Raw genomic sequence first — 12,023 nt, 5'->3', positions numbered from 1 at the left:
AGATTGAACACTTATTTGTGGTCTGTGAATTATTAAACAAATAGGGAACAATCCAGTCCAACTTCTGCAATACTTTGAGCTCAAGTAACCCCAACAATTTAAACCACTAACAAAAAAAAACTTTCAACAAGGACATGACAAGTGGCAATTAAAACAAAGAGCTAATATACTCCAAAGCTAGTTGTAACTAAAGTTGCCACCATTCTCCACTTGCACTTGTGCAAGCTCATTCAAATGAATAACTAGTCTTACAAACTAGTTGAAGCATGCAAAGTTTGAACCAGCTGTTTGTTCAGTCCTATTCTGCCCATGCCAGGGTTGCAACAAGTGGACAAAATTGAAGCAGCTATCCAAAAACCTCTGCTTAGTTGAAAGTTTCATTTGTCAGGATTTATCATGGACCAAAATCAGATTCAGCTGTGAAGTTCCCTAATAATGAAAACAAACACGAAATAAAGTGAACAAATGAACAAAGTCACAGAGTACCCAGTTAAGAAAGAACACCATTACAATTGAGCATCCATCCCAATAGGAGAAATACAAGATACGCTGTGTAAGATTAATGCTAGTAAACATGAACGTGTATGAAACACATTTGGGAGACAGAAGATAACCAGGGATTATTGATTAAATGAACATTACAAATATTATAAAATGCAGACACAATGAAAGAAGAGGAAGTAGGTGAGTAATAAAGGAATTGAGAATTAGGAAGTTTTTAAGATTGCCAAAGATATTAAAAAGCGATGCAACACATTGAAAAGTCAATGTGTATAACATTAACTCATGTTTCACAAGAACGCACAAGGGTCAATCACTCGAGTGGTTTATAGTCTTGTTTTTAAATTTAAAAAAGTCGACAACTTTCATGTTACTGCTGGCAAAGGACAATAGTCAAGCACAGTGCAACAATTAAAAACTCCTTTGATCTGGATCATATCACCATGTGCTAAGATTATGTACCCTTTTAAGTTTACTGGAACAAATTGATCAAGATATTGGTTTAGTTTCAATTTTTTTATTTTATGGTCAATAAAACATCCTACAAAAGGTATCGGGGAGAATTTAGGTCTGATCACATACGGTTGTAAAAGTAAGACGTAATGCATCTGCTTTCCCACCTGGGAAATTAGAGAAAATATAGAAAGTTATGGGGCATTTTTAACGTAACCACATATTAGGAACCTTTTGGGATTGGGTAAAACATTCATTATTGCTCACCATTGATTTACGTGGAAGCTAAAAATCAGGTTGTTAAAAAAAATCAGTATAGAAGCAGATTTGATTCAAACTACACCCCCTCACCCACCTTTATCAACATACCACTGTGTTTCCCACAGTATAAATATTGGCCTTTTTTGGCTAAGGTCCAGTAAATTTGTCAACTTCAAGAGGCTAGATATCGCTTCATGACCAGAAGTCACTAACCGATAAACCATTGTTTGCAATCCTTCAAAATAGCTTATCCCACGTTCAACATACCTCTAATTGCATTTGCATTGACAATTCAGTATAAGACTGAATGGAACAGTTGATCATTCAAAATACATTTTTAAACAACATATCTGGGTCATTCGCTTGAAATATGGCCCCACTGTGCAATTATTACTGTGCAATAATTTCAAAAAGGTGAAGCTCTTTCAAGACAGGAAGAAAAGAGAGGATTGGATATTATAAATCTTGAACACTTTCTATTGCTAAATTAAAAAGATATTTAAAAGCACATAATACTTTGAATTGCCAACTCATGGAATCAGGAATACAAATTATCTCCCATTATGGTGGAACAAAGTGTAAATTAGTGTCCAGGTGCCTCTAAACTGATGGTGATGGCAGATGGAGGAAGAAGGTGACAAAGTGAAGATGCAGCCATTAAACTGGGTGAAACATAAGTAGGACCATCATGGTACATGTGCCAAATTAGGGAAATGAATGAGAAAAACAGAAACCAAATAAAGTAGCACCATTAAAATTCAAAAAACAGCACTTGAAAAATATTGGTTTCATTTTTAAACCACTTCCTGATTGGTCAATGTCCCCATCCTGTTACCACCAACCCTGTCAAATCCTCCCAAAATCTCAGACCTTTCAATGTGTATAGCTTCAATCTTTCTTCATAAACTAACCCTGTCAGCCCTGAACCAGCCTAGTAACCATCTCCAAACTAGTTTCAGTGCAAGCATATATTTCAAGGAGGACCGGAGGGGGGCAGGAGTGAGGAGGAGGACGGAGGACAGAGGGGGTGAAAGGGGGGGGTGTGAAAGGGAGGGGGGAGTGTGAAGGGGGGGGTGAAAGGGGGAGTAATAGTCCCAGTTTCTACCCAATAAATCTAATTTTGTGCAATGTCAAATGTCTAAGACTGGACAGCCAGACATGTATCTGCTAGCAGGCTATTTGACTGAAATATCTGATTGCTTCTCACCCAAGTTAAAGCACATGGAAGAAAGGTCTGTTATGTAGGAGTTAAGGAGCTGCCTGGAATTCCTATGGTACAGCAAGTGTCCCTACTTCTTGGGAAGGAGGTCCAACTTTAAAATCAAAAAAGTTCCATCTCTTCCATAGGTGTATCATAACATCTCTGAACAGATTGATCAGAAATATTTGTAGAGAATTATCTGAATTAATGGAACTGGACCTCAGTAGGAATCAGTATCTTCAGTAGATTAGAAGAAAAAGAAATTAGGATAAAGGAAGCAGTGGAAGAAAGTAACGGGGTTGTTGTTAGCATTTAGTTGCCACCTCTTGCATTTTAAAAATTCCAACAATTAACACAGAAGCCAAAACCTAGAAACCCAGTCAACTGAACAGCTCACATTTGTTGAACTGAATTGAATTTATTGTCATGTGACCTGAGGCACAGTGAACAGCTTTGTCTAGACATTTACAGAAAGTATAACTTCACAAATATTGAGAATTCCAAGAAGAACATTAGTTTTGTGGAGAGATAAGAGGAGATTTGATATAGGTGGTTGAAATAATGAAGGAACCAGACAAAATAAAAGAAAAGGGAGAATCCTTCTGCTGGCAGGAGAATCGAAGACCAGAGAAGAACAATTGAAACTTATTGGCACAAAAACCAGAGACAATATGAAATAAAAAGCTTTACCCATCAAAAAAAAATCCAAACAAGTGGTTCGGATCTAGAATGCGCCTCCTGACAATGTGATGAAAGTAAGTTCAATGATAGGTAATTATTCAGTTCCCTTTTGAAACCTCAAAAAAATTTTAGGACTACAGGAAAAAGCCAGCGAATTGGGACTAGGCATGCTGTGCTTGTCAGACAGAGAGTACAGACAGACCAAGAAAAAAGGTCTCAGTCCATGCTGTAACCAACTTATGATTCTGTAACCTGAAGGCAATGTTCATTCACTCCGCTATGCATGACTTTGTGATAAATACAAACATTTTAGAAAGTTTTGAAAGGTCCTTAGAATTACAACAAATGGAGAAAGTTAAAAATCACAACACCAGATTATAGTCCAACAGGTTTAACTGGAAGCACACTAGCTTTCGGAGCGCTGCTCCTTCATCAGGTGATTGTGGGACAACACTGCTGCACAATCACCTGATGAAGGAGCAGCGCTCCGAAGGCTAGTGTTGGACTATAACTTGGTGTTGTGAGATTTTTAACTTTGGACTGGGGTGTACAACGCCAACATCTCCAAAGCATAACAAATGGAGAGGTTGGGTAAAAGCACATTAAATGTATTACTTTTCCAAGGCAGTTTCTTGGAATTAAAAATCAATCCAGATTAGTTGGATAACAACTTCCACTGTCAGCTGGCTCTGCACACAGCTCAAAAAGCACCAAATTAATTGCTTCACTCAGACCACAAAATTGCCTGGGACAGACTTTGAAACATTTTACAGTGGTGCAGCAGGAAATTATCAGAAATTAAGATCCATAAAGGCATGTTATTAGTACACATTAATGATATCCTCTACATAAAATAGAGAATTAATGCTGGACTGAGACTGGTAGCAAACACTGCTGCATATTCAGTTGGATTCATGCCTCCAGAAAAAGATGTAGCTGAATGTAGGCAAATATGTCCTTTTACTCAGGATTATCAGGTAAAACTAGAGACACTTAGACTGTCACTTTGTAAAGGATGGACCTGACAGATTTTTATGGATGTATGCAAGAGCGTTTAGCATCCAGGAATATTTCCAACTATAAGAATACAACTAGAAAACACAAACAAATGACCAAAATAGTAACTACTCAGCATAAACAAATTTTGTATATAATTCCAAAGTTACAGCATAGTCATCAACATAATTGTTAAATTGTGCCTATTAACTAAACTATGTATGTTATGGTTTGTAGTTATGCAATTTGCATGAGCAACTCTTACAGTATAAAGTGATGCTGAATATTCAGATAGAAACAACTCTATTCAGCGGTCCTTTTGAAAATAGAAGCATTGGCATAAAAAGTTAGATTTCAAGAACAATACAAGTGAAGAAAAAATCATATTGAAATTCCCCTCTAGTCCTGGCTCCCACATAATCCTACCTTACTGTTAAGGTTCATAATAGGTTCATGGAAACTTGGGAAAGCTAGAAAAATCCTGCTATTACACAGGGAATAGCTGCTATTCAGAAAATTATATTTTCAGGAAATAAACAAACAATTATAACATCAGGGATAGATAAGTTAGATATCATCAAAGCATTCCACAGAGTAGAATTTCCTGGTATGAAGGGGAATGGGATCAGGAAATTACACCCATTTGTCTAGTGGAAGCTAGTGTGCTTCTAATTAAACCTATTAAACCTGGTGTTGTGAGATTTTTAACCATTTGTCTCAATTTGCACCTCAATTCCCTGCCAATCTCATTGCAACATCATCTTAAAATCAGCATAGTCATAAAACAGGTTTTAAGTATAAAAGTCAGAAAAATGTGGAATTTATTCCATATACTCTCTTGAATGACAATCATGTTTCCCCCAAATCTCTTCACATTCTAAGTACACACAACAATTAGTTTTTCATCAACTGTATTCAATGTTTAATTTAATTCAATGTCATTTTTCACAGATTCCTCCATAGGCTCACCCCACCTCATCTCTACAAACATTTCTAACCAGTGTTCCAAAACAGAGATTTGGTGCCAAGAGTTTAGTCTCCTGTGCCCTTCTTCCTCTCCCTCCTTTTCAATAAGGCATTCCAATGCTTTCCTAAACCATATCTTGTTACTTCTCTCTCCAAAGATGAAAAAGTCTCCTAAATCATAGTCATCTTCCTAAGTTCTCCTGTTAATACGCAATATATTTTATTCTCTGAAATACTTCTGGACATCTGCAATATTAAAAAGGTGCTGGAATTACTGTTTGTCAGGATAGATTTCTGCGACTGGATGTAGTTGCACATCTAATCGCCTGAATGTGTACATATTGACAAACATTCAAATTCTTCACTTATTCAGCTACATTCATATTAAAGCATAAGCAAAACCATTGTCTCAATGTAAAAGTAATACTGCAAGCTCCTGTTTAGAATGGAGCAATGTTTAGTACTGTAAACATTGTGGTGGTAACTGTTGGTGGTAACTACAGATGAAAGCACATGAAAGATTTCCTGGCTCCAGTTCGCCTTTTACCATTGATATAAATGACTTCATATTTGCACTTTCTCCAGAATAATTAAGAACTGGAAGTTCTGAACCAAAGTGACACCCAGAAACCATTCGCCATCACTGAATTTGTTCTACTCCTGAACACACTCTCTCATTCCCTCACAAAAGACAACACAATAACAACCTGCATCGGTCTCAGCTGTGTGAAATATATTGTTCCAATGCTCCTCAAATCCTCTGGGGGCCTTTGTGGTGCAGTTGTTTGTGTCTCTGACTCTGGGTCAGACTTGGTTTATGTCCCACAAGCACCCAAGGTGTGTCATAACATGTTTTAACAGGTTGTTTAAAAGTATCATTCACTTACCCTCTTCCTCGAATACAATGATGATTGTGTAGTTACCACTAACTGCCACTCATTGAGAATTTCATTAACTAAGCATTCACTTTTCACCTTTTGCTCTGTTTTACATTTCTTGAACTTTTCTCACCATGGCAATGGGATTACTATAAGATTTATCTGCTAATTCTATGTGATGACCTGCAGTGTATTGATGACTCCACTTCCTTGTGACTTTGTTTATCTTCTCAATGGTTGTGATGTAATTCCTGCAAAAGGCTATTTTGTGTAGGTAAATGGGACATTGTTGCACAGTGATAGCTTCTCTATTCCTGAGCCAGAAGGTCAGAGTTCAAATCACACTGGACCCAGCAACATGTCATAACGTGACTGAACACGCAAGTTAAAAATATGTACGATCCAACGTGTTTGGGAAAGTAACTAAGTTAACGTATACAGTGAAACTGTAAACCATCATATATGGGGAAATGGTATGGGACAGTGTTCTTTAGATTCCTAGGGCAGCAGGAACTAGTTAAAGTTGGGGATTATACTTCAACAGAACTGGATTCATTGTTATTAAAGAGAAGATTCATAAGAGACAACACAGCACTTACGATGTCACTTAGAAAGGGACAAAATGTCTGCCAATAAACCTATCAACTTGACAAACAGACCAACGAACACAACCAGCTCCAAACCTTCACAATACTTTAAAGAGTTAGTTATTAATACATTAGGGAGATTTACATTGATTTGGTAAATTGATGGTTAAACCAGAATGAGACATTGGATAAAAGAGAGAAATCACTCTCGGAGTGAAATAGAGTTCATAAAAAGAAAGAAAAGCATCAAATAAGGGGAAATTCAAGGCATAATGAGATAGTATTCAGTACAGTGTGTGCTTATCCACATGCAGAGTAACTAAGGTTGGCAAGTTGCAGGTCATCACATAGAATTAGATTTTACAAGCAACAACAGAAACCTCGCTCAAGGGAAGCAACTGGAAACTTAAGATAGCCAAAAAAAAGTGTTCAAGAAAAGGAGGGAAGGAGCAAAACAAAATGATACTACAATAGTACTAAAGTCAGATGATGTCATTGAGTCGTCAAATACATAATTTGGTTAGCATTAAAGGAAAATAGAAGAGTTTGTCAATCGCTGTATCTTGAAGTTCGTCAAATAGTCAGGAGGTAGGGGCACACGGCAGCAGACTGATTATACGGAAATGCAAGAGCAGTGATAATGAGGAAGTTGAATTATCCTAATATAGACTTGGAAAGTAGCAGACACAGTACAAACATTCCATCACAAAGTCAGTAGTCCATTTGGAACACTCAAAGCACAGGGATCTGCCCCAGTGCAGTCCAGGGAATTTTCCGCAGTCAGCCCAACACAAACAAACAGTCAGGGGAGCTGCATATTGTCAGTCAGGGAGTCAAGGTCTGGTCACTCATGTCAATGGACTGACTGCCAGAGCCAGTTACAGATCAAGGGTGTCCATCTGTCGAGATTTCCAAAGACTTAAGAGCATTGGATCTGTTGAATGGGGGAAATCAATGCTAGAAGGAGTGGGGAATCAAAGCTTTAGTGGGGGCTGGAAGCAGAGACATTCATAGATATGGGACAAGGATGGCAATAGGGAATCTCAGTTCGAATGACTGGAACTTGGAATAAATTGGGAAGGGAGATGGTGGTTGGTTATTGGCTGTGACCACCATTATGGCTTTCAGAGTGTAAATGAACAGGTTGGGCATCAGCAAGGTGTAATGCTGGGGTTCAGGGGCCAGGGAGAAAGTTTATACCCAAGGAAAATGGCTAGCAGTGCTCCGGGTGAAAGCCAGAGAGCAACAGAGAGAGAAATTCAAAGTGTGTGACACCTAAAGAAACGTAAACCAAAATTCTTGAATGGGGCAGTAGGGAAGTCAAAACAGACCAATGGTGAGCTTGAAATGGCAAAGATAGCAAGGAGTTGGTTCAACAGCAAACCACTCGCTATAGACTGCAGACCCATTCTGCATGTTTTTTCCCCTTTTGAACAATGCAGTCTCAACCAAATTATGGTATGTTGGCCATAAGACCATAAGACATAGGAGTGGAAGTAAGGCCATTCGGCCCATCGAGTCCACTCTGCCATTCAATCATGGCTGATGGGCATTTCAACTCCACTTACCCGCATTCTCCCCATAGCCCTTAATACCTTGAGACATCAAAAACCTATCAATCTCTGCCTTGAAGACATTTAGCGTCCCGGCCTCCACTGCACTCCACGGCAATGAATTCCACAGGCCCACCACACTCTGGCTGAAGAAATGTCTCCGCATTTCTGTTCTGAATTGACCCCCCCCCCCTCTAATTTTAAGGCTGTGTCCACAGGTCCTAGTCTCCTCGCCTAACGGAAACAATTTCCTAGGGTCCACCCTTTCCAAGCCATGTATTATCGTATAAGTTTCTATTAAGTCTCCCCTTAATCTTCTAAACTCCAATGAATACAATCCCAGGATCCTCAGCCGTTCCTCGTATGTTAGACCTACCATTCCAGGGATCACCCGTGTGAATCTCCGCTGGACACGTTCCAGTGCCAGTATGTCCTTCCTGAGGTGTGGGGACCAAAACTGGACACAGTACTCCAAATGGGGCCCAACCAGAGCTTTATAAAGTCTCAGTAGCACAACGGTGCTTTTATATTCCAACCCTCTTGAGATAAGTGACAACATCTGAGCAGGCTAAATCGATTTTGCAGAGGAAAGTTACAATCAGCTAGTACAGCAGCAATAATCAAAGTCTTGATTAATTCTATGCCCCCTGACCAAACTCTCATGTTCCATCCTCAGACTTCAGCTCCTCGAAATAGAAGCATCCGTAATGTAACATACACCAAACTCCACTTGTTCATCAGCTAGGACCTCACTGACTCCTGGTTAAACAACACCATCATCCTTATTTCCAATTCTCTCCATGTCCTTGCCATTTCCAATCTTTGTAATCCCTTTCAACCAACCAAACTTCCAAACTACAATATTGCCATCATAAGCATACCTGATTTTAGTCACTCCATCACTTGGCACTCATGGGGACTCAAAGTACATGAAATGACACTACACAAAAACAAGTAGTTGTTGTTATTAAAACTTATCATCCATGAGTAAAACTTGTTTGGGTGTCATTGGAACTGTGCAGAAGGAAAAACCTCACCAGCCATTTGGGAGTGTGGTGAATAATATGAAATAGAGTCATAGAGAATGTAAAGTGCAAAAAGAGACCCTTTGGTCCAACTCATCCATGCCAACCAGATATCCAAACCTAATTTGCCAGTGTTTGGCCCATATCCCTCCAAACTCTTCCTATTCATATACCCACCCAGATGCCCTTTAAATGTTGCAATTTTAACAGCCTCCACCACTTCCTCTGGCAGCTCCTTCCATATAGTAGTAAAAAGTGAGGTCTGCAGATGCTGGAGATCAGAGCTGAAAATGTGTTGCTGGTTAAAGCACAGCAGGTTAGGCAGCATCCAAGGAACAGGAAATTCGACGTTTCGGGCCAGATGAAGGGCTCTGGCCCGAAACGTTGAATTTCCTGTTCCTTGGATGCTGCCTAACCTGCTGTGCTTTAACCAGCAACACATTTTCAGCTCCTTCCATACACATACCACTTGGTGTGTGAAAAAGTTGCCCCGTAGGTCCTTTTATCTTTCCCCTCCCATCTTAAACCTATGTCTTCTAGTCTAGAACTAGAAGACACCCCAGGGAAAAGACATTCTATTTACCCTATCCATGCCCCTCAAATTTTTATAAACCTCAAAAAAAGTTACCTAAAAGGTGACTTTTAAATATACAGCAGCTTCATAGCTTGTGTTTTATAACTCTGTGCCACTCTGACTGATGACCGAGGTTGCCAGGTATTATCCTCACCATTCTACAAACCGGAAAAGAAATATATTTCCTGAACGTGTTGCACAAACATGATCAAATTATCCTTGCTTACGCTTTTGGCATGAGTCACATTCTTCTCATAATGGTTGTGTCTCAATATTGTATCCAAACTGCCGCATATACAAGTGATTCTGAATCCGGGCACTTCCAGTCAACTTCTACATTCACTTCAGTTTTGTTCTTTTTTCATTGAGGAAACGGTAAAACCGAAAGGCAGGACCTGGCGACCCTAACATAAACACTTGCCCATTGGATGTCTCGATGACCGAGTATTTCTAACATTTTTTTTCCGTTTTCCATAGGGCTTTAGTACAGCGCTGGGTAGCTTCACTTACAAAAAAAAAATCAATACACAGCTGCCAGCTAGAAATGAAAGGAAAAGACCAAGAGCCACAATCAAAGGGAAAATGAAAATGAGGAAGCAGTCGGTTTGACAGTGCAGGTATTATTTTAAAAAGGGTAAGAAAACAGACATGTCAAATGCTACAAATCTAACTGATGGTAAGTACCGCTTCTCCAAAAGGTTTTTGACAAACATCTACTAAGAGGAAAGATTTGGAGGGATATGGGCCAAACGCAGACAAGTGCGACTAGTTTAGCTTAGGAAACAGATTTCTTTCCGGTTGGTACAATAGTGAGGGTAATGCTAGTTTAGCAATCTCGGTCATCACTCGCAGCGGCACAGATAGCTTGTGTATTTTAAATCTATGAAGCTGCTGCATTTTTTTTAAAAATTCACATGTCAGCTTCTTCCCCACCCCTCTCTCCACCAAACTGTTGGCGGGGTTCCCCTCAGGCGATGGAAGAGATACTAAATGGATGTTTCGCGTCAGTTGGACCGAAGGGTCTGTTTCCACGCTGTATGACTCTACCACTGTCCGGGGTGAGGTTCGCATGCTGCAACTTGTGTCCCTGGCGCGAAACTGATACAGCCACAACTACAGTCAGCTATCGATTTCAGTCAACCCGGCTCCCAGCAGCCGGCTTTCACTCACCTGTCCACTGCACCAAACCCCCCCGAGTGTCTCACACCCTTCCCACTGCACCAAGCCACTGACTGAAACCAGCACTAGCTTCTTTCGATTTCGTGCCTGGACTGGATTATCCCAGTCATGTGACAATGACCAACTTGTCAGCCCAGTGCTGCTGCTTCCGCCTCTGACTCTGACAGAGCCAAACACTTAAAGGGGCACTACCGGGGCACAAGATGTTTTTAAAAAGTTACCTTCCCCCGAAATGGAAATCCCGGTTCTTCAATGTGCAATTGTTTGGTGGCACAATTAGCTGCACAGTTGGCAGTCTTCTCTCAGAAATACTAAGAATAAAACTTCTTTATTTGCCGTTTCTCGCAAAACACCAAATTTCCTAATTGGTTTGAACAGCAGCATTTAGTTACATGCAGAGTAAAATAATCGAACCAACAATCCAGTTACGATTTGAGGAAAAGGGAAATAATTACGTCCACGTCAAAGAAAACTGCTTATTATGGCACAACTTCAATAACTTGCATTTTGTATAGCAGCTATAGCGTGGTTTAAAGGAGCAATACAGATTTGTCACTGAGCCAGAAGAGGCAAAATTAGACCAAAGCATAGACATTGTGCTAAGATTTTAAAAGTGTCTTAAAAGACGGAGATAGAGAAAGTTTATTGAGGCAACATCAAGGTATAGGGCTTTGAAGGTGAGTCAACAGCGGTGAAACAATAAGACGGGGAATGATTTAAAATAATCGAGGAGAAAGTGAGGACTGCAGATGCTGGAGATCAGAGCTGAAAATGTGTTGCTGGAAAAGCACAGCAGGTCAGGCAGCATCCAAGGAGCAGGAGAGTCGACGTTTCGGGCATAAGCTCTTTCTCATTCCTGAAGAAGGGCTCATGCTCCTTGGATGCTGCCTGACCTGCTGTGCTTTTCCAGTAATGATTTAAAATAAAACAGGTTTAAGGAGATATATTAGATGGCCCATGGAAAGGTTTGAAAATAAAAATGAGAATTTGCCCATCGTTTTATGCAGACGTAATAAAATACATAACGTGTAATGTTGCAAATATCTAGTTCATAGTTCATGTGTCACTTGAATAGTTGGAATCATGTTGATTTAAGAAGTTAACTCAAAGTCAGATCAGAAACAATAGGTGGGTTTGTTGAGCTGACAACACCGGCTGGAAACTTCCC

At 39.7% G+C, this 12,023-nt stretch overlaps 1 protein-coding gene across 2 annotated transcripts in view; it reads right to left on the bottom strand.

Moving 5' to 3' along the window:
• The window catches only part of snx10b (sorting nexin 10b), a 52,546-nt gene extending 41,609 nt beyond the window's left edge, over positions 1-10,937 (bottom strand). Inside the window, exon 1 of one of the 2 annotated variants that reach the window (XM_060824608.1) lies at positions 10,847-10,937. Coding sequence is in view for 1 of the 2 variants with exons in the window: in XM_060824607.1 (XP_060680590.1) it covers positions 9,904-9,914 (11 nt within the window). In the remaining variant the exon portion in view is untranslated. Of the gene's footprint in view, positions 1-9,903; positions 10,017-10,846 lie in introns of those variants that run through there. The other variant, XM_060824607.1, reaches the window with a different exon arrangement.
• Between the last annotated feature and the right edge of the window lie 1,086 nt (positions 10,938-12,023).

This window comes from Hemiscyllium ocellatum, chromosome 5 (assembly GCF_020745735.1).
Source record: "Hemiscyllium ocellatum isolate sHemOce1 chromosome 5, sHemOce1.pat.X.cur, whole genome shotgun sequence".
NCBI classification, from domain to species: Eukaryota; Metazoa; Chordata; class Chondrichthyes; order Orectolobiformes; family Hemiscylliidae; genus Hemiscyllium; species Hemiscyllium ocellatum.
The sequence above is the reverse complement of the archived record's forward strand: the minus strand, read 5'-3'. Positions and strand labels throughout refer to the sequence as shown.